The 22287-nt window shown below is 41.7% G+C and overlaps 1 protein-coding gene across 1 annotated transcript in view; it reads left to right on the top strand.

The window, feature by feature from the left end:
* The window catches only part of COLEC12 (collectin subfamily member 12), a 123625-nt gene that overhangs the window by 88632 nt on the left and 12706 nt on the right, over window positions 1-22287 (top strand). Inside the window, exons 3-5 of the mRNA XM_077808690.1 lie at window positions 6239-6361; window positions 15490-15588; window positions 19885-20931. Of these exons, the coding sequence (XP_077664816.1) occupies window positions 6239-6361; window positions 15490-15588; window positions 19885-20931 (1269 nt within the window). The remainder of the gene's footprint in view (window positions 1-6238; window positions 6362-15489; window positions 15589-19884; window positions 20932-22287) is intronic.

Here is a 22287-nt window from a genome sequence, read left to right as displayed (position 1 = left end):
AAATTAGACTAAATAAGGATTTAGGTTCATGACTCTAGTTATCCATGATTCTAGATAATGTTTTATAAAGGTGCCTATAAACTACACTTGAAGCCTTCCTTGCATGCTACAAGAGATGCTGTATCAATATTGAATCACACTGGAAAGGAATTTTCCTAAATAGTGCATTGATTTTGGCTTCCTGCACTACATTCTTCCAATATTTCAGTTATCTTACCAATGCTTTTTTGTCGTGGTTATGTAGGGAATTTTGGGTTTTCATCACAACTCTACATTATAGCACAGATTTTATGAGGCCACCTAAGTTTCTGAAGCAAGAGCCAAGAAGAGAGCTCAGTGGAAAATATTCCAAAAGAAGTATTTGGCAGGAAAATCTGTACAGTATACATGTTATACTCAAACATTCGAAACTGTGGTCCTTGAAACAGAATATGTTTGAGGCTTCTGGCTTTTGATAAGGTATTTGCGGACTGGCAAAGGGAATATGCGTTTAGCCTTCTGTAATTAAAAAAAACCCGTGCTTTATCTGTAGCACAAAAGGAGTCTGCAGATGGATACCCCCTGCGGGAAAACAAAGTTCCCAGTCACTAGAATGTAATGCTGTAAAAATAAATACTACAAAGGCTGGTAACAGGGGGATGTCTCACTTGCATGTTTATTGTGACGATCTTGGTTCACAGAGATGGGGGTACCCAAAACATGTGAGCCAGCAGGATTCCTTTGTACTGATTTGCTGTCTGTTTGGCCAGATGTCTTCCCAACAGTGAATAGAAAAAACAAAGCTTGTATTATAATAAGTCGGAGAAAAAGAAAAGTGTGTCAAGGCACAGCATGTCACATCTGATATTTATTAAATGTTGATAAAGTCAGCAGTGAGCAATGCTCATCATCCGGAAGTGACCCTGACTTTTGGGTATGCAAAGCTAGTGACAAATGTCTGGGAGCACATCATCATTAAAACCATGTGTAGAGAATGCATAGTGGAATATGTTGTGCTGGGAACAACAAAGATCTGATTCAAGCTAAGCCCAGTTCTGTGTGATTTACATATGTTCCCTTTGTAGGAAAATGTCCTACACTGGTTCCACTGAGTTAATTAAAAGATCTCCAAATGAGATGTTACAAACCTAGCCAGATAACAGTGATTCACTATAAGCCAAATCTCGTAGTCTTTATACTCAGGGCTCCAAATAGCCAAAATGCCATTAACTCAAGTGGAAGTTTTTCCTGTTAAAGATCGAATATGGACTTCAAGCCATGACTCTGTGCTCCCATGATAAAGGTTGAGAGAAGGTACCTACTTTATGTTGCAGTTTTTTACATATACCCTACACTCACTCTAAATCCTTCCCCATGTTGTCTCTTGTTAGTCTGACAGACTAATATGGCTGTTTCCTTTAAAAAGGAAAGGACCTTAACAAACCACAAGACAACCTTAATGAGACCATGTTCACAAGTGCCTCTTATGTACCAGATCAACCAACTTGGGTGGACTTTAAGCAAAGTGAACCTAAATTGTTCAAGCTCCGCCAGAGATACTGGAAATAGTTCAGTACTTATTCTCTCATTTGAGACAGATCCAGGTTTTTGTCATCTTTAGTAGTCCTCTCTATTTAATTAGTTAATCAGAAGGCCAGCCACTATCAGGAACAAAATGAATATCCATGTGTCAAGGTTCCTTCCCCACCTTGAACTCTAGGGTACAAATGTGGGGACCTGCATGAAAACCTCCTAAGCTTACTTTTACCAGCTTAGGTTAAAACTTCCACAAGGTACAAACTATTTTATCCTTTGCCCTTGGTTTTCCAATGCCGCCACCAAACGTTTCTCTGGGTTCCTGAGAAAGCATTGTTTGGAAACGTGTTTCCCCCAAAAAACCCTCCCAACCCTTGCACCCTACTTCTTGGGGAAGGTTTGGTAAAAATCCTCACTAATTTGCATAGGTGACCCACAGACCCAAGCCCTTGGATCTTAGAACAATGAAAAAAAGCATTCAGTTCTTGAAAAAAGAAAAGGAGTACTTGTGGCACCTTAGAGACTAACCAATTTATTTGAGCATGAGCTTTCGTGAGCTACAGCTCACTTCATCGGATGCATACTGTGGAAACTGCAGCAGATATTATATACACACAGAGATCATGAAACAATACCTCCTCCCACCCCATTGTCCTGCTGGTAATAGCTTATCTAAAGTGATCATCAAGTTGGGCCATTTCCAGCACAAATCCAGGTTTTCTCACCCTCCACCCCCCTACACACAAACTCACTCTTCTGCTGGTAATAGCCCATCCAAAGTGACAACTCTCTTCACAATGTGCATGATAATCAAGGTGGGCCATTTCCTGCACAAATCCAGGTTCTCTCACTCCCTCACCCCCCTCCAAAAACCACACACACAAACTCACTCTCCTGCTGGTAAAAGCTCATCCAAAGTGACCACTCTCCCTACAATGTGCATGATAATCAAGGTGGGCCATTTCCAGCACAAATCCAGGTTTTCTCACCTCCCCACCCCCATACACACAATGTTTCTTGAAAAGAAACATTTTAATAGAAGAAACAATAAAAAGAAAAGGATCACCTCTGTAAGATCAGGATGGTAAATACCTTACAGGGTAATTAGATTCAAAACATAGAGAATCCCTCTAGGCAAAACCTTAGGTTACAAAAAGACACACAGACAGGAATATTCATTCTATTCAGCACAACTTATTTTCTCAGCCATTTAAAGAAATCACAATCTAACGCATATCTAGCTAGATTACTTGCTAAGTTCTAAGACTCCATTCCTGTTCTGTCCCCTGCAAAAGCCTCACCCAGACAGACACAGACCCTTTGATGTTCTCTCTCTTCCCAGCTTTTGAAAGTATCTTGTCTCCTCATTGGTCATTTTGGTCAGGTGCCAGTGAGGTTATCCTAGCTTCTTAACCCTTTACAGGTGAAAGGGTTTTTTCCTCTGGCCAGGAGGGATTTAAAGGTGGTTAGCCTTCCCTTTATATTTATGACACCATGTATTCCTGACATAAGACAAATACCACAGCCCAGAAGAGGTTAAATTGATATAGCTATCTGTGCTAGAGTCTCCAAAGTTGTGGGGGGACGAGGGACCCACTTACAACTACCTGATTTTCTGCTCCAGCACTTGTGCACATTAGATCTTGGGGTAGATTAGATTACAATATAATTTTTAAAGTGTGGCTGCTGTAGTGTGTGTAAAAAGAAAAGGAGTACTTGTGGCACCTTAGAGACTAACCAATTTATTTGAGCATGAGCTTTCGTGAGCTACAGCTCACTTCATCGGATGCATGCAGTGGAAAATACAGAAGATGTTTGTTTTTCTACACACAAATCATGAAAAAATGGGTGTTTATCATTATTATTATTATGCAGTGTGTGTGTGTGTCATCTCAATACTGACAGTAGTGGATTGTTAAAAAAATGGAAGTGTCTCACGTTCAGGTGCCATTTTTATGTCCATTTGAAATACACTGAAACTGAAAGATCCATAAAGCACAAGTGTTGTTTAATTGGACCATACATAGGGAGAGAAAACCAAGAGAAGGAAGCAGGTGGCTTGCGAAATACGAGTACATATATGGTGCTAGATGATGAACAGTATTAAATTCAGGGGCATCAGTGAGAGTTGCAGCCTGTTACATTGCACAGGGAATCAAATTAAGTACAGTGTCAGCAAACAGATCATAAGCTGAAAATGAGTAACTTTAATGTGAGACTTTAATACAAACAAATTTCCAACATGCAGCTGATATCAAACATGCATTTTTTTTCTGCCTCCTTCTCTGTGTTGTACCTCTGTGGTCTGTTGCCCTTTCATATTATGGCTTGATCCTGCTCTTATTAACTTTAATTTCTGTTACCTGTATAAGGTAGAGGCCAATCCTGTGATGTGCTGAGTGCCCTGAACTCCCATTAATTTCCATGGATAATTAGAGCATACAGAAACTTACAAAAGTAGGTCCTAAATTATATACCTCTCAGAGGAGGGATCTTGTTTTCAAACTTGTCTGAAAAGCGCCATGCACTCCACTGCACCTAAAGTAACCCTCCCTCCAAGCCGTTACTGACAGCAAGAAGATCTGTGTTCAATATATTTGGGGATCTTCTTGACAAATAAGTAAACTGGCCCAAGCCCCCGCCCGGAAAACTGTGTTCCCTCTCTAGGGACCGTTAACAGGCAGAACAACTCCCTCTCACAAATACTTCAAGACCCTGTACAAGCCAGGAAGGGAAGCCAACCACACTTAAAACCCTTGAGTAGAGTCCTAGCTGCTTGGAAACCAGTTCTTTGTCATAAGATAAAATCCTCTTCCCCTCTCCAAGCTGCTCTGGGAGCCCACTGCCCCCAAAATCCAAGTTCGTGTCTAGTTATGGTGACTCCCCAAGTGTCACCAGCAGGATTGTGGGTAGATAGCCTATGCAAATGAAGCTCTCTTTTCACCAATAGGGGGAGCAGAGAGCCCTTTCCCCTCTGGAGCTTCTGGCCAAATGGCTTATGCTAACAAACCTAGATTTAGAACATAAATGCATTAACTTGTTTTCCCACCGTTTTTTGCCACATGTATCAATTTACTGAGAGGTTTGTATCTCTATCTGAAAAAGGAATTGATCTTTCCCAACTGAGCTTCTCTTCTATGTCCTACAGTGACTTCATAATTTTGAATCCATGACATCACATCCATCCGGTTGTAACAAAATGTGATGTCACAACAATAAGATTATGGTGTGACTTCGCCACATAATCATAATGTGTAAGAAGGAGCTGGCCTGTGAAGTGTTCATTTCAGTGTTATCCAAGCCTGATATATGAAATAACACTAGCGAAGGGGACTGAGAAAATAACTCATCAAATAAACTTACTTTATGTATAAATCTCTCTTCTTGAATTTGCCTCTGTATGAAAATCCCTTTTTAAAGCACTTTAGGTTTAAGAAAACCACGAGAACCTGTTACTCTTTGAGATAACAAGAGTTGACTTAACTTGCTATTTCTGTCATCAGTCCTCAATAAACACAGCTGAAGCTGCCTGTGCATTTCCCTGAAGAATAGCACTGTGCAGAAGGTCACAAGTTGGAGAAAAGTAAAATCAGCTGGTGGGTTGATCCCCAGGGGAAATATAATTTACTCATAAAAAGTTTCTGAGCAAGTTTTCATTAGATCAGTAATTTGGTACACCCAACCTACTAAAGCACTCTCCTTTGTGACTCCATTAGTAGTAAATAAATAGGGTAAAAGGTCAAGGAAGTTCATTTTTAATAGACGCAGGGGGCTATATTCATGCTTGCCTAATGAGGGCTCAACCTGGTCCATTCATTCCAACATGGTCTTCACATTCTAATGTTTTTATATGTCCCTGTTTCCCCTGCAATTATTGATAATCTAATGAAAGCTTTCAATGCTTATATATGTGCTATAACCTGTGATCATTGACAGAAGAGTCTCACAACAGGCCGACATTCATATCTTCTGTAAAAAGCTCAAATACCAAATATTAATGGTTCATTTTCTCTCATAACTGGAGATTCCTTTCCCTATTCTCTCTTTTTTAGAACTCACTTATGTGGGGAAATGGTATGAGTAGCATAATTATACTGATATAACTCCTGCTGGTGTCCACACAGGGAGATATACCAGTATAACTATGCTTCTATAGACAAGCCCTAAATCTCATTAACATTATTTTACACAGTGAAAATAAAAAGAAGTGCTAATATTTATCTTCTAAGTCCATGTGTCAATATAAAAGTTGCAAAATAGTGCAAAAGTCTCCTTTCAGACATTCAGAGTAGTACTTAATTTCAGTTCTACTTTTTCTGTGTGTGAATGTCACCCACTGCTAACAGTGCAGGGAAGTTGAATGTTAAAACTGAATTATTACCATCAGGATCTAGACAGAGAATATTGCCATAAATTTTTGGCTTAATTGCAACCTAGTCTCACTACCAGACTCATGATAATAGTGGTTGTTTATTTTTTTCAAATAAAGCCACATTTGGTTTTCCAGTTAAATTTAATCCAGTTATTACTCATCTGAAACCTTAAAAGGAGCATATCACTAAAGTGAGGCTATAGTGAGCCCGGAGTCCATGGAATGTTAGCTATCACTTGCAGTGTAGACAAGTATGTGTACAATTATTATATGTGTATGTGATTTAGACAAAGAAACCACAATAAAAGCTTACTCTTTGACCTGATTTTAAAGTCCCATCTTCTTTTGCAGGTATTCAGGAGGGGACTCAATGTACCAAATGTAAAAATAACTGGGCACTGAAGTTCTCCATCATATTACTATATATTTTGTGTGCCTTGCTAACAATAACAGTAGCCATTCTGGGATACAAAGGTATGTACCATATCTGTCACAGTGTTTCACTTTCAAACAGGAATCCAAGCAAGAGCTCCAAGTATTAGAAAGAGATAGAGAGGAGAATGGATTTATTTTATTTTCAGTTATGAGATTATTGCAGAATTAAACTTCTGTTAACATGATTCATTGTATATTTGGCATAGTCTACATTAGACAAACTTTGAAGTTTCTCTTTCAAACGGCTATAAAGCTTTGACATTAGATTAGACATTTGTGGAGATTTAAAATAAAATGTATAATTAACTTACCAGTTTTCAATATGGAAGCATATTAATTTGGAGAGCCAAGGACTTCAGTAAGGCTCCACACAAGTACCAGAATCCACCCCTAGAGTTCATCTTGTGTAAAGGAAGGGCCAGGAATGGTGTCACTTAATGTATTAATACTTTTTATCTGAGGAGTTCAAAAGTATAATGAATATTGTTCTTAATGATCTGGAAGCGGGGATAAACAGGGTAGTGCCAAACCTGATAAATTGCTTATTCATCAGTGTTTAAGCCAATTCTAAAAAATATTCTGAAGACTGAGGAAATTCCAAAGAATCAAACAATGCTAAACAATGTTTTGCCTGAGAAAATTATATATGAGTAAAAGTAATGCACATTGAAAAGAACAGTTTGATCTTCTCATACATAAAGCTCATGCTCTAATAAATTTGTTAGTCTCTAAGGTGCTACAGGTACTCCTCTTTCTTTTTACGGATACAGACTAACACGGCTGCTACTCTGAAACCTGTCATACATATTGTTATTCAATTCAGCTATCACTACAAAATAATACAGGCATCATTCCTGACAGATCAATGCAAACATCTGCTCGCTGTGCAGTATTGGTAGGGAAAAAAGCCAGTTAAAAGCTTGGCTGTATTAAGAAAAGGGAAAAATAATGCTGAAAATATTACAATGGGACTACTATATACACTGATGGTTCCCCCTCCCTTTGATTCTGTGCTTTGTTCACATCACCTCAAAAAGGAAATAGTAGAAATAGGAAAGGGACAGAGAAAGGCAGCAAACACAGTTTAGAGGCTTGGAAGGACTTCTATATGGGAAAAATTAAAATGATCAGAACTGGTTAGAGAGAAGATTTCATAAGAGAAGAAACGATGTTGGTGTATTGAACTATGAATATAAACGAAAGGTGCTCCCATTTACCCTTTAGTGTAATACAATAACAAGAGGGAACGTAATAAATTAAACATATTTACAACAAAACACATTGTTTGCACAACTTATAAGTAACCCATGGAACTCATTGCTACAAGATATTGAAACAAAAAACTTACTAGGATTCAATGATGATTAGTTACTTGTAGGGATAAGAATATCCCCAGTTATATTAGCTGGATAAAAACAGAGCCAGACCCTTAGCAGGTTAAGTGGGCATAGATCAATTTACAGCAGCTGAGGATCTGGCTCTTACATGGGCTATCAGTCCTCCATGTTAAGCCAGCCACTAACTGCCTGGGACTCAGAAGAAGCTTCCACATTAGGCATGTTACTGCATAACTGTCTTTTCCGGGATCTTGCATATTCATTTGAAGAATCTGATGCTGCTTACTGTCAGAGATAGCCTACCAGCTGGAATTTGATTCATGGATTCCAAGGCCAGAAGAGACCATTGTGATCATCCAGTCTGACTTCCTCTATAACTCAGGCCATAGAACTCCCCCAAAATGTTTCCTTTTGAACTACAGCATCTCTTTTAAAAAAACACCCAATCCACCACTTGGAAGTTGTTCCAATGGTTCATTGCCCTCACAGTTTTATATTATATATCTTATTTCTAGCCTGAATTTGTCTAGCTTCAACTTCCAGCCATCAGATCTTGTTATACCTTTGTCTGCTAGACTGAAGAGCTCATTATCAAATATTTGTTTCCCATATAGGGGCTTATAAACTGTGATCAAGTTCACCCCTTAGCCTTGTCTTTGTTAAGGTAAATAGATAGAGCTCCTTGAGTCTATCTCTATAAGGCGTCTGAACTGACCTATGGCAATTTCTTTGTTCCTTCATGAAATCTCTGAATGGGAATAAGCAAACAAGGCGACCCTCACCTAAATGTCTCTCGCTCTTTCTAACCCTACATTTTCAGGCTTCTCTCTCCACATGCCTCCAGTTCTGGTTTTCTTACACTCCTCAAGGCCTTCCTCGCTCTTTCTGCTTCCTCGCTACATTCCATTATGCACTTCCATGTATGATTACAACCATTTTGTCTTCTTTACAACTCAGTAATACTCACTGGGATTTTTCGTTGGCATCACTGAGAGGAATTTCTTAGCCCATTGCCGCAAGGAAAAAAGCTGGAGTTTGTGCAAAGATGCACATCTCATTCATTCATCATACTTGGGGGCCCACCAAACCCAATTTCAGGGGAGGGAAGCATGGTATTGGCCCAGAGTCCATTCTCAGTCCAGCACTCTCCTCAACTTCCTGTTTCTCTACTCTCCACATCTCTCCTGTCACCCATATTTGTTTTCATTGTGAAGGTTGAACATCAGGGCATGTTTCTTACAGTTCTGTCTGTTCCATTGCATTTCAGAAGACACTGACTTCTTGAGTCAAATTTATCTCTTGAGTAATTCCACTGAAGTGAATGGACTTACACTGGGGATGATTTTGTCCTTTTGTCCTCACACTTGCATCCTGTGCTCTAGTAAGCTGGCTTTTTACATAGACCTTTCTGATCACTGCAAATCAGAAGAAATACCAGTTTATGAGAAAAAATTATTATATTTGATCCCCAAATGAACTGTTAGGATACTTTTGTTTGTTTCTAAGGAGTTAGGCCTTAAATCTTGGACACTAAAGAAAAGTGAAATACATTTTTACAACAGTCCCCTCTACCTCAGAGTTCAGCTTCTCCTTTGTATGGTGATATTACAATGAAAGATAGAATTTTGCTAGCATCAGGAATTCTTCCAATCTGTTAGCTAAGGTTTCATTAGATTTGTTTTCAATACACTGATGATTTATATTTATAATGCCCAAAGCTGCTTTTAAAACTTTTAGTTTCCTACATGGTACTTAGCTAACCTATGTTATTTAAAAAAAAAAGTCAAGAACTACGAATTAATGGATTAAATTTGGTTGGCAAGAAAAATAACTCTATGGGATACAAAATAAACAGAATAAATCTCCAAATTAGTTGTAAAATCTGTGTAACAATCCATAGAAAGCTGAAACCAAAACATGAATTAAATATCAAGGTCTGAAAGGGGTTGCAAGATGAGTTTACTATTCCTTTCCCTTCGGAATGAAACTTACATTCTTTCTGTTGTTAAAAACATTAATAAAATAGTGTTCTTGGTTTTCCAGATGTTTTCTTAAGGAAATTAAATGCAAAAGTATGTAGTTAAGATTCTTCTGGCACCAGTCAATGTAAAACTAATCTATTTAAAGTTAATGATTATACTCTTGCTCACTCCATGGCAAAGGGGGGCGGGAAGTAAACATTCTTTGAATATCAGCCTGAAATTTGAATTTCTGGTTATTTTCAGTTTGTAGTAGACCTTTATATTGCAGCTTGTAGCTTTAAGTTTGTGACTAATACATACAACAACTCTCATCTATTGCTTAATCCTTCTGCTTCTGTAACTCGACTCGCTGGGATGGGACACTTGTCCATGCTTCTTGTCTGAGACTGAGAGCAGGGAGTAGGATCCAGACATTCTACCCTTCAGCAATTGGTTGCAAGGTTTGCATCTCTTAAGGGATGTCTGTGCAAAATTGCCCATACAGCAATGATCTTAACAAAAACAAAGTTTATTAAAGACAGAGAAAATAGAATTAAAACAGAAGAAGTGGTTTGTATAACATATCTGGGTTTGCACTTATCAGCTAAACTAGATAAAGTAGTCTCTGTTAATGAAGTAAATAGCTAACATCTTACTGCCCTCTTTGATCCTCCTCTGAGCATCATGCTGCGGTGTACAGCAAAATTTCTCTGTGTCCAGAGCTCTCTCTGATCTAGCCCACCTGATCCAGGGCTGCTACTTAAAACCTATCTCCAGTTATACACGCATAGGCTTTAGACTCATGCATTTTCTAGGAACTGGACCACTGATGATACAAAGACCCTTTAATGATGATTAACATCTTTCAAAGGCTTAAGAACCTAGCTCAGACACTGCCATCTTGGCTGGTAGTATCTAGTTTCGATAGGGCCTCTTGTTATACCCCTTCAGGAAATTATTTATTTTATCAAAAAATATAAATTATGGGCAGGTCTTCAGTTTGTCTGTCAAGAGCTTATTAGAATCATTTTTTAGATATACACTTAATGTGCTAGCCAGTCAAATTTCTTAAAGGTTGATAACTGTTTTCTGATGAAAGTTACAAATCCAAAAACATTAGCTTCTCAGAAACCAGCTGGTTTTCCTGCTATGCTCTGGCCCTATTATGCTGCCCAAGTGGCATGAGGGGCCAAAAAGCAACCACATCTTCCTGGCAAGTATATAACCAGCATGTTTTAGCTCATGTCACACCCTACTGCTACCCCTAGTGTAAGGATCATATCAGGGTAAGGAAGGGGCATGGCTGGAGCATTCTGCACTTGGCCATTCCCTGGTTGGCCGATAGCATCTCAAGGGGCCAGTCAGTCTGCAAAGATTAAAGCAGATTCCACATCTCTCTATTATACTCCAGGCTGGCATAAAAACCAGACCTAGAATCTGCCTGCTGGAGCTGTAACCAGCTGCCCCGCAGCCTCCCCACTCTGCTGCACCCAAGCTAGTTTTAAAGGTCTCTGCAAATTTGACTTCCACCAATTCCTTGAGGCCACAATGGATTATAACATATACTAAAGTTTGAGCCTAAACTACTTCAACATCCCAAATACCCTCCAGTATTTTTCAGCAACAATATTAAAAAAACCCTGGGTGAAATTCTGTGCCTGTGCCTCTAAGAAAGGACAGGGGGCTATGGTGGCGGTCAGGTTGTCTGGAATAACTCACGAATGTGGGTGTCAGCCTCAGAGCAGACTGTTACAAACTAGGGCAGATCCTGGGTCTAAGCAGGGGTTTTGGGGGTCCGTGGCAAAATTTTAAATCAAAATGGGGGTCCTTGGATTACTAAAGTTTGAGAACCGCTGGCATAACATATAGAAAAAAAAGTTATTGGGCATTGCTTTCATCAGGGATTAACAAGAACCATAACTGATGTGATAATGCCCATTAAGGCCTTGATTCAGCAAAGCATTTAAGCACATCTTAAGTTCCATTGAAGTCAGTAGACTTACAAACCTGCTTAAAGGCTTTGGTGAACTGAGGCTTCAGTCTTGAAGAGGACAAAGAAATCCAAGCATTCTAGATCAGGGAACATGCAGTGAAATAGCTGATTTCTCTTCTGGGTTCCTGAGAAATTCTAAGTAACATAAATTAGGAATGAGGACAGAAAAAAACAGATGTCTTCTGTTACAGTGAGTGTTAGTTCTGGATTCCTATCAGCCTGCATCTTGTATTCAGAAGGCCAGCTACTATCATCTCAGTCCTGAAATGCAGAACTCTGTACTCTGACTCTATTTTTGTGTTTGTTTTGTTTTTTATATATATATATACACACACACAGACTGGAGTGTGTATAGCTGGCTCATTGGCATTATGGAAAGGAGAAACAAGGCAGCTTTCCACCCAGGAATGTTCAAGTTCCTCATACAACCTTGGGCCCGGTGACGGGGCAGTGCTGCGTGGAAGTAGCCCCCATAATTCCACTTCGGCCCACAGGTCCTCACACCAGGGACAACCTGGGGGCCATTCTCCTTGTTCTCACCCTTTGTTTTGTGGAGGGGTCTACTGGTGTGTCATCCCCCCCGCCTTGCCTTCCTCCTCTTCCCATGGTCACTTGTTCCCTCAACCCTCAGAACTGCTCTGTTCCAATAACTGCTTGAGCTCAATTTACCTTTGTCTCCTGAGACTCCTTCCTTATTTTTCCCCCTCCCACTTCATCTCACTGGGTATTCCCCTTTCTTTACTTTCTCTCTGGCTTGTGTTCTACTGTCTATTTTCCAACACTGCAGTGTTTTAATGGCTCTTTTCCCTTCCCCGTGGGTTAAATTCCATCCCTCTGGGGTTTCTGGATACCCCTTTGCTTTTCTAATGGGAAGGGGTTCCAGTCCATGCCTAACATGAAAGGGTGTGGCAACCAATCCACTACCGCAGCCCACTTCCATTTAAACTTCCCCTGAACTTCCAGAGGCCCTTGTGCCATAAGGCAGAATTTCTTATCCCCATGTATATTCAAGCCTCACTCTTGCTCCAGGAAGTATCTGGTGGGGTTTCACCAACTTGTGCCTGATTAGCAAACAGCCTGAGGAGGTGTCCACCTGACCCCTGTGCTCTTTTATCCTGGCTCCTCGTAAATTAGCTTATTAGCTACCCCGCCCCAACCTGATCTGGTAATCAGGAACTCCTCTCTGTAACCAGACTAGGGTGACTAGATGTTTCGATTTTACAGGGACAGTCCTGATATTTGGGGCTTTTTCTGAAATAAGGTCCTATTACCCCCTCCCCCCCCCACTCCCTGTCCTGATTTTTCACACTTGCTGTCTGGTCAGCTTAAACCAGGCCCTTCCCCGGCCCCTAACTGGTTAAATAGTGATCAGAGTGCTGGTTCAGGTGCTGATTGCTATCACTCTGTGACAGGGCCAAAGTAACCCCTGACTTCAGTGTAGTTAGCCCAGAGATGACTGTAGCCCTAGCTGTCTGTTCGGTTTATGTTTTTGAAGCAGCATGGACCCATGAAAATCCTGCTATATACCTGTACGTATCTTCAAAAAAATAAGATGGAAGATTAATAAAGGGACAAGGACCCCTTGGCTGCCACAGATTAAAGTGCCAGATTGTGTATGACCTTTGCATGAGTGCAAAGAGTAGGAGGAGGGCTCATGAAGTTACACTCCCAGTACCAGGGTCCCCGCTACTTGCGCTTGGGGGAACACAGGCAACTGCTCTTTTGTAGTTCCTGCCAGGTTATAAATCACCCCCAAAGAGGGTGGGAAGGCATAGGGAGGAGGCAGAGGTATGGCTTTGTCCCCTACCTCCACACTGCCTCATCGAAGGCCTGGTGCAGCACCTCTTCTGCCACATGCTAGGGGACTGGAGGAGTGACACAATGCAGCACAATGTCTTCTGGAATCCCTCGTGGGTGGTGCAGATCCTCTCTGGCCAGAGGCTAAATAATCTGCGTATAGGACAGAACCTTCTGGCCTTAGCTGTGATTTGAATACACAGACACCAAACTGAAAATGGACATGGACTTGAAGGTCAAGCCATAGGGTTGCCAGGCATCCAGTTTTAAACTGGAATGCCCAGTTGAAAAGGGACCTTGGCAGCTCCGGTCAGCACTGCTGACCAGGCTGCTAAAAAAGTCCGGTCAGTGGCGCAGCAGGGCCAAGGCAGTCTCCCTGCCTGCCCTGGTTCTGCACAGCTCCCGGAAATGACTGGCATGTCCAGCTCCTAGACATAGGGGTAGCCACAGGGGCTCCGTGTGGTGCCCCCGCTCTGAGCACCAGCTCCGCAGCTCCCATTGGCTAGGAACTGTGGCCAGTGGGAGCTGCCGGGATGGCGCCTGCAAGTGCATGCAGTGCGCAGAGCCTCCTGACCCCTCTGCATAGGAACCGGACATGCCGGCTGCTTCCGGGAGCCGCCTGAGGTGAGTGCCAGCCGGCCGGAGCCGCACCCCGAACCCTGTTCCTGCACCCCAACCTCCTGTCCCAGGTCGTAACCCCCTCCTGCACCCTAACTCCCCCCCCAAAGCCCACACCCCTCCCTGTACCCCAATCTCCCTGCCCCAGCCCTGAGCCCTCTCCCACACATACAAGCCCTCCTGGAGCCCGCACCCCGCACTCCCTCCTGCACCCCTGCCCCAGCCCGTAGCCCCCTCCTGCACCCCAAACCCCTCATCCCTGGCCCCACCCCAAAGCCTGCACCTCCAGCCGGAATCCTCACCCCCTCTTGCACCCCAACCCCCTGCCCTGGCCCACTGAAAGTGAGTGAGGGTAGGGGAGAGCAAGCGATGGACAGAGTGGGGATGGAGTGAGTGGGGGCAGGGCCTCGGAGAAGGTGTAGGCCTCAGGGCAGGGGCGGGGCCAGGGCAGGGCAAGGGTGTTCAGTTTTGTGCAGTTAGAAAGTTGGCAACCTTATCAAGGCAGAATCTAGCCTCTGAAGCATTCAATTTCCTCCCTTTCTTGTAACAATTTATAAATATATATTTAGCACTTTGAGCTTTCTGGAACTTTTCATTTCTGGCTCTTTCCTTCTTCCGTACACATACTGTTGCCATGAAAAGCAACAGAATGCGTAACTGCCAGGAAAACAACTCAAACCTCCCCAAGCCAAGAGCAAATTGGGAACAGCTATATGTCCAGGCTGGGCTGAATGACCATAGTTTAAACCCTTGCAAATCAGAATTATTTTAAAACTGCTGTTTAATTAAATGTCCTTAAATTGTTATTAGGAGTTTTAAAGCTCCATCACTTTTCAGAAGACATTATTTAAGAACAGCACTTGATATATGTTCTATAGCCTCCACACTTAGTAGCTAGGATGTAGTTCATAATGATTAAAAGAATCAGAAAATTATTTGGTCCATCTAAATGGAAGTGGCCCACGGGAAAGCGAGAGGGAGTCTGCTGCTAGCGAGGTAACAAGCCTCAAGCATACAACATGCCTTCATTAGACAATGAGACACCTTTAGTAGTTAAATATTATAAAATATTAATTGATTGAAGAGGAAGACTCAGAAGAATCTTCATTCATGAGATGAATCTGTTTGTTACCAAAAGAAATATTTGGTTGAAGCATAGTGGTTAACTTCTTAGCAGAACACACGGTCATATGAGCAGAAGAGAATACACTGTTCTGACGTTATGCAGAGTAGTGGAAAGCAAATTAATTGTTTGTTTTTTTAAAAAAAGTATTTTCTATGCTTGACCCCAAATATTTTGTATTTTTCATTATTTACTACACTCTTGTTTACTGTTCATCTATATGACTTGTTATAAAAATCTCATTACTTACACCATATCTCATAGTTGGAACTTCTCACAATGAAACCTACAAAAATTACACATGTAAATGCCTGTTAACACTGTTCTCAATTTTCTAGTTGTAGAAAAAATGGACAACGTTACAGGTGGCATGGAGACATCCCACAGAAGATATACTGAGAAACTCACAGAAGTGGAGAGTGGTCTGAAGAAATTAGGTAATCTCCACATAACTGAAAGCCAGATAAGGCAGCCTATTTGCATGTCCTTGTGTGGTATTATTTTGGGAGATATATCAGTGGATAAGAGTTCTCTATCTCCACAGATCTGTCTGATGAACAGGTGGCCAAATACCTGCATATCCATTCCATCTTAAATTTTAGTTCCTGATTCTGGACAGCTCTTAATCACATCCAATCCCACGGAAACCATATTGAAATCAAAGGGACTTCAGGATGTGCTTATGAGCTGTCCTGAATAGGAATGATTTTCTGAATCAGAGCTGTAAAGTGATGCAAATATTGATGGACAAAAGAAGAGACTCTTAAGAATGAAAGTCTTCACCCACCCAGTAATCTTTGAGCTGATGTTTAGTAGATAAATTCCAAATCTGGAGTCCATGCCCAGAGATGTTCAAAAAATGGCATATGTTTAACCCTCACCTCAGAGGCAAAAACATCACTTGTAGGAGATGCACTTCATCGGTCATTAGTGCTTAAAGTGTGCTGGGTGGAAACAGGTCACAGACCCAGGAAATAAGATTTCTAAAAAGCAAGCCGGGTCGCTGAAGGGCACAGTTTTAATACTGTCTGCGGGGGGACGGATGGACGGGATGGACCCCTGATTGGCTTCTTGAAGCAGGGAGAGTCTCCCCCACTCCCTCAGCAATCCAACATCATTCTCCCAGAAGGAGTGGGAAGAGCAGAAAGAGTTAAGCAGCTGAGAGTAGCTCTGTTTCCTCTTCCCCCTTCCCCTTCTGCGAGCAACAGGATGGCTCCTCTGCTCTTGTCCCTGCAACACCCAGCCTGGGAACGGAGAGAAGGGACTCTAGTGCAGCCCCCTTCAGGCCTGGAAGTGGGGGTGAAGAACACCAGGAGCTACAGGGGATTCAGAACTGATGGGGGAAGAAGGGAGAGCCGTAGGGGGGCAGAGCTGATGTGGGGACCACAGAAACAGGATCGATTTGGGGCCAAGGGGGCAGAGTTGGTTGCTGAGCAGGGGGACTGGCAGATGGGTGGGTGATGAGACCCCCCCCCGACAACCACCACCACTTTTTTTCAAACCACTTTGAGCACTGTCAGTCATCAGGGGAAGTACAAGTCATGCAGTTATAAATGTAGATCTCCCACGTGATATCACACGCCCAACTTTGAAGAAAAGAGATAAGTGGTGTAGAAAATATTTTCTTCACCGTACATTTCTAGCCTTCCTCCTCTGCACCACTGAAAAGGAAGCTCCAGATATTCATTAAAAACATTATATAAGGACTAACTTCTCTTGTGAGAGAGAGAAGCTTTCGAGCAACGCAGAGCTCTTTCACGTCTGGGAAAGGTACTCAGATTGTCACAGCTAAATACAAGGTTGAACAGATAAAATATGTCTACTTATGCTAAACTAAGGGACCATTCAAGGTGACGTAGCCCATAAACACCCCTATAGTCATAGGACAAAAATGGGAGATTGGTGGGTTACAGGTTGTTGTAATAAGATATAAATACAGTGTCTTTATTAATGACAGGTTTCAGAGTAACAGCCGTGTTAGTCTGTATTCGCAAAAAGAGAAGGAGTACTTGTGGCACCTCAGAGACTAACCAATTTATTTGAGCATAAGTTTTCGTGAGCTACAGCTCACTTCATCGGATGCATCTGATGAAGTGAGCTGTAGCTCATGAAAGCTTATGCTCAAATAAATTGATTAGTCTCTAAGGTGCCACAAGTACTCCTTTTCTTTTTGTCTTTATTAAGATCATGATTTTTACTGTCTATCAAAGTTATGAATTTAAGCTCCCAGGCTCATCTTTTGAAAGTGTTGGGCAGGTTTTCTCTGAGGATGAGGACTGGGGTCAGATATAGAGTATTTGTTTTGTGAAAAGTGTTCGTCCACAGTTGATGTGATGTTTTTGTCTTTTATCGTTGTCCTGTGTGAGTTCATTTGCGAGTGTAGTGATTGTCTGGTTTCACCTACGTAGTTGTTAGTGGTGCATTTAATGCACTGGATGAGGTACAACACATGTTGCCATAGGCATGGGTAGGACCCATCGATCTGGAAAGGTTTTATAGATATTTACAGTATATTAAGTGAGGAAAGCTCTTTAGTTTGCAGTTCAGTCATAAGAAAAACTCTAATGGCTTCTCAATAAAAGATGTCCATAAACTGTATGTTAATGAAATTATTCAAAGTCCTGTGTTTGCAGTGGTGAATTCATAGGAAGGGAATGTTACAGCTAAAAGCACATACAGCCTTCTCTTATTCTGTGATTTAAATTAATCAATCATAGTCTGGAACTGTTGTGATCAAATTCATTTCTAAGCATTGTTTGTACTCTGTAGTATGTATCATATGGCCAGATCTAAGGAGTGATTAGCCCCATCAATTCCTATTTAAGTCAACTCCCATTTAAAAAGTTCTAAAAGTTTAAACATTTAAAAAAACATGGGGTCAATATCTGTGGAGCATATTAGTAAGGGGGCTCTAGGAGGGGAGTTGGGGGGTGGGGCTGGCACAGGGAAAATGTGAGGGTCAGATGGTATCTACTCACCACTGTGGCACCTCCTTGTGGCCACAGCTGGGTATTAGCTCTCAACCAGACTTATTTTGTTGCTCATCCAGTCTCTCTCCTGCTGGATTCAAATTGCTCCTTCTTTCCCAGTGGCTGGTAGGGGAACCCAGGCCAACCCTCTACTCCAGATTCCAACCTAAGAACTGTATGTCTAGTAACCACAGCCTAAGCCAACCCTGACCATGTTGCTGTTTGCCTGGGCTCCTTCCTACCTTTCTTCTCTAGCTCTGCCCCCCTCTGGGTAACCATTGGAGCTCCCTGATGCTATTTCACCCTTCCCAGGCTCTTGCCAAAGTCTGGAGTCTGAGGCAGAATCCCAGGGTTTACTCTCCCCGTAGATCAACTCCTCTAGAGGAAGTGACTACAGTATTCCGTCCTGCAACTCCCTTCTTCCTTGCTACTTCCTGGTTTTATACCACCTCAGCCTGCCCCTGCCCAGCTGGGATTTATCAGTTAGATCTTATCAGTCCTGACTCTCCTCCAGGTACAGCCATCACAGGGTTAATTGGTCCTTTTTACTTACTTAGGCCTTGTGTGGTGTAAATACTCTATCACAGTGGGACAGGTCATAGGATTGTAGAGCTGTATGGGAGCATAGACGGATTATGCTCCGTCTATGCTCCCATACAGCTGGTTGGTATGGGAGCGTAGAAGGAGCATGGTTTTTTAGTGGATTTGCCAGTTGCCAGAAAAATAATTTTATCTGCTGGCGTGGGGGGGTTTTGTTTTGTTTTTTTTACGTGGGTCTAAAGATTTCCAATATCATCTCAGTACACTGGGATATCTAATGTTAAACATTTTTGTGTCCAGCTAAAGATGCTCGCAGTGTTCCCACTTCCACAGTTTAAGTAAGAAAATGATGTTATCAATCCTATCTATATGTGTTCTCTCTCGAAATACTATAAGAGGTTGTTGACGCGGGGTCGGGAGGTGGGGATTGAGGAGTTTTTTCCTTGTGGTTGGGGCTTGGAGTTGGGCAGGCTTAACTTGTTGGGGGGTGGATTGCCATTTGGGGTTCTTTTTTTGTTTTCAGAGGTGGTAACCCTAGGGCATAGCAGGAGGCAGGCATGAGCAGCACTGTGAGGAATGTGGGATATGTGTGACAGGCAAGAAGTGGCACTTGAGCTGGAAGGATCCAGGATCCTTGGTCTGTATCCACAGCAGGTCATGGGTGCTGGAGCATAAGCAAGCTACAGTTGTTGCTAGGTAGCAATAGGGGTGGTGCCCACTACCTGGCAGCTCTGCAGGCATGGGATTGAGCCTGCTGTGCTTTACACCAGAAAGGGCCATCAGCTCCTTACTTATACCGCTTCAATGTATTGAACTCCACTTAATCATCCAATTTTTTCTTCAGTACAGTAGCAGTACTATATTTCACCTATTCACCACTCTCTCTAAAAGTTAATTTTTAAAAGAAAGTAAAACAATCATGTTTAAATGAACATATATAAACAGTATTGACAATAGAACCATCATTCTATTCCACTGGGCAAGACAAAGGGTCGCATTCCATTGGCTTCAACAGCAGTTAACTTCGTGTGTCTGGGGGCAGAATTAGACCCTAGAGCATCTGTTTTTAGAAAAGTGACAATTGAATGTTTCACCAAGTGAATGCTTTAATTCCCTGACCACTCTTAGGTACAGCATTTACAGGGCAGGAAAGGGTCTTTTTATATTGTGCTTAAAAAACAAACAAACAAAGCTAATGCTTTTAAAAATTTCCCTCTTTAATAGATGATGAAACTGGACAAAAAGATATGAGCACTAACAAAGAACTTTCTAGCTTCAGATCTGATATTCTGGCTCTTCGCCAGCAGCTTCAGGAGATTGCAGAGAAAACCACCAAAAACAAGGATACACTGGAGAAGCTACAAGATTCTGGAAACGTATTAGATGACAGGCAGAGCCAAATGAAAGGTGTCTTGGATAGCAACTCTTTCATGATCATCAGTGTCAATAAAACTCTCCAAGCATACACTGGCTATATCAACAATCTCCAACAAGACACAAGTAATATCCAAACAAATTTACAAAGCCAAATGCATTCTCATAATGTGGTCATCATGAATCTAAACAACTTAAATCTGACACAAGTTCAGCAAAGAAATCTTATCAGTGTTTTGCAGAGGTCCGTGGATGATACAAGTCAGGCTATCCAAAGAATCAAGAATGACTTTCAAAATCTGCAACAGGTTGTCCTTCAAGCACGAAAGGACACTGACTGGCTTAAGGAGAAAGTGCAAAATTTACAGATGTTAGCAGTCAACAACTCAGCCTTAGCCAAAGCTAATAATGATACACTTGAAGACATGAACAGTCAACTTAGCTCATTCAGTGGGCAAATGGAGAACATCACTACAGTTGCACAAGCCAATGAACAAAATCTTAAGGATCTGCAGGAGCATCATAAAGATTATGAGAACAGAACTTCTGCCAAGTTTAACCAGCTAGAAGAGCGCTTTCAGCTCTTTGAGACAGATATAGTCAATATCATTAGCAACATCAGCTATACTGCGCATCACCTGCGGACACTGACTAGCAATCTCAATGAGGTCAGGACAACTTGTACAGACACCTTAAGTAAACACACAGATGACCTGACTTTTATGAACAACACGCTAGCCAATATTCGTTTAGATTCTACATCTCTCAGGATGCAACAGGATGTGATGAGATCAAGATTAGATATTGAAGTTGCAAATTTATCACTAATTATGGAAGAAATGAAGCTGGTAGATTCCAAACATGGTCAGCTCATCAAGAACTTCACAATACTGCAAGGTAAGATGAATTTCAATCTATACCTCAAGTTGTACGTCTTAGCAACACATGGGTTTTACTTGCTTTAAATAACATCAAAATACTTCAACTTTTTTTTTTATTATGGGTTAAATTTTCTCCTGAACAAAGCCTGAATAGCTGAGTTGCAAGAGAGGTAGTTTGTGAGGGCATGGGGAGAAAGAACACACCCCACATTGTCCAAGGAGCAGCAGCAAAGCAACTGTGTGACTGCGATAAGATTGCTATAGTTCTCAGAGCTCCTGCTGCCCTGTTCTGCAAGGTGAAGGTCCAGAGGATTTGCACAATGCAAATCTTCCATTCCTGCACTTCCCACACACCAGGCCTGGCCTGCCCAGTGCTTCCTGTTGGCCTTGTGACCAGGGCTTTGGCTGCTGCATAACCCTTCTGCAACCCCTCTAATGTGCCTGACAGTACCTCTGGTCAAATCTAGCCCTAAGAAAGGAAACACTGACCAGGAGAACACAGATGTTATCAATTACCTACTCTCTTTGGAATGTGCTGTCCTGGACTTTGGCTTCTCCCTGCATCGTTGTCAGAGAAAGGGATCCTTAGTTTAATCTTTAATAAAAAAAAATTAGTCTTTCATTTTATGAAAGTCCTTTTTCCAATTTGTACTGGGACACAGACCTTATCTGTTCCATTATCTAATTCTAAACCTGGGAGATGTAAGTTTGGTTTAAATTTTTCAACCCAATATTCCCTTCCCTCCTTTACCGGCCTGAAATTGGAATGTTGTGAAAGAAAGTTATAGGTTGGTTAAATTTTATTCTGACTGTTGGGTCTGCTTTTGAACTATCGTCTAAAGCAGTGGTTCTCAACCTCTTTGCCATTGTGGACTGCATATGCAGCTCTCTCTGTGTTATGTGGGCCACATTGACACAATATATATACTACCTGTATGGCCCAGGATCTCACATAGGCTGCAGCTGTGTGCTGACTGGGACGTGGGTTGAGAGCCATTAGTCTAAAGTAATCCATAATAGTTGTGGAGGAGGTGGAAACCTCAAGAAACCAATCCCTGCTAAGGAGGAAATAGCTGAACAATACAAAACTGGATCATTCCCAGAGAGGTCACCCTTAGTGAAAAAGTAAAACTATTTTGTTTTAAGCCAGCTGGGAACAGGCTGGGAAACCTCCTGTTTCTTTTCATCAAAGGATACTTTATTTTCTTCAGAAGTAAATATACACACAAAGTTGTTGAGCTTTTTTTTTTTTTTTTTTGTCTTCTAAGCCAAGTATTCTTCTGAATGAAGTTAATATTCCATATTGCTGATCTGAACCAGGTCTTAAACCCTGATTACTTGGGCTGCCAATCCTCCAGGATTGTCCTGGAGT

The sequence above is a fragment of the Eretmochelys imbricata genome, chromosome 2 (genome assembly GCF_965152235.1).
Source record: "Eretmochelys imbricata isolate rEreImb1 chromosome 2, rEreImb1.hap1, whole genome shotgun sequence".
NCBI lineage: Eukaryota > Metazoa > Chordata > Testudines > Cheloniidae > Eretmochelys > Eretmochelys imbricata.
Note: the sequence above shows the minus strand (reverse complement) of the source record. Positions and strands in the feature narration are given on the sequence as shown.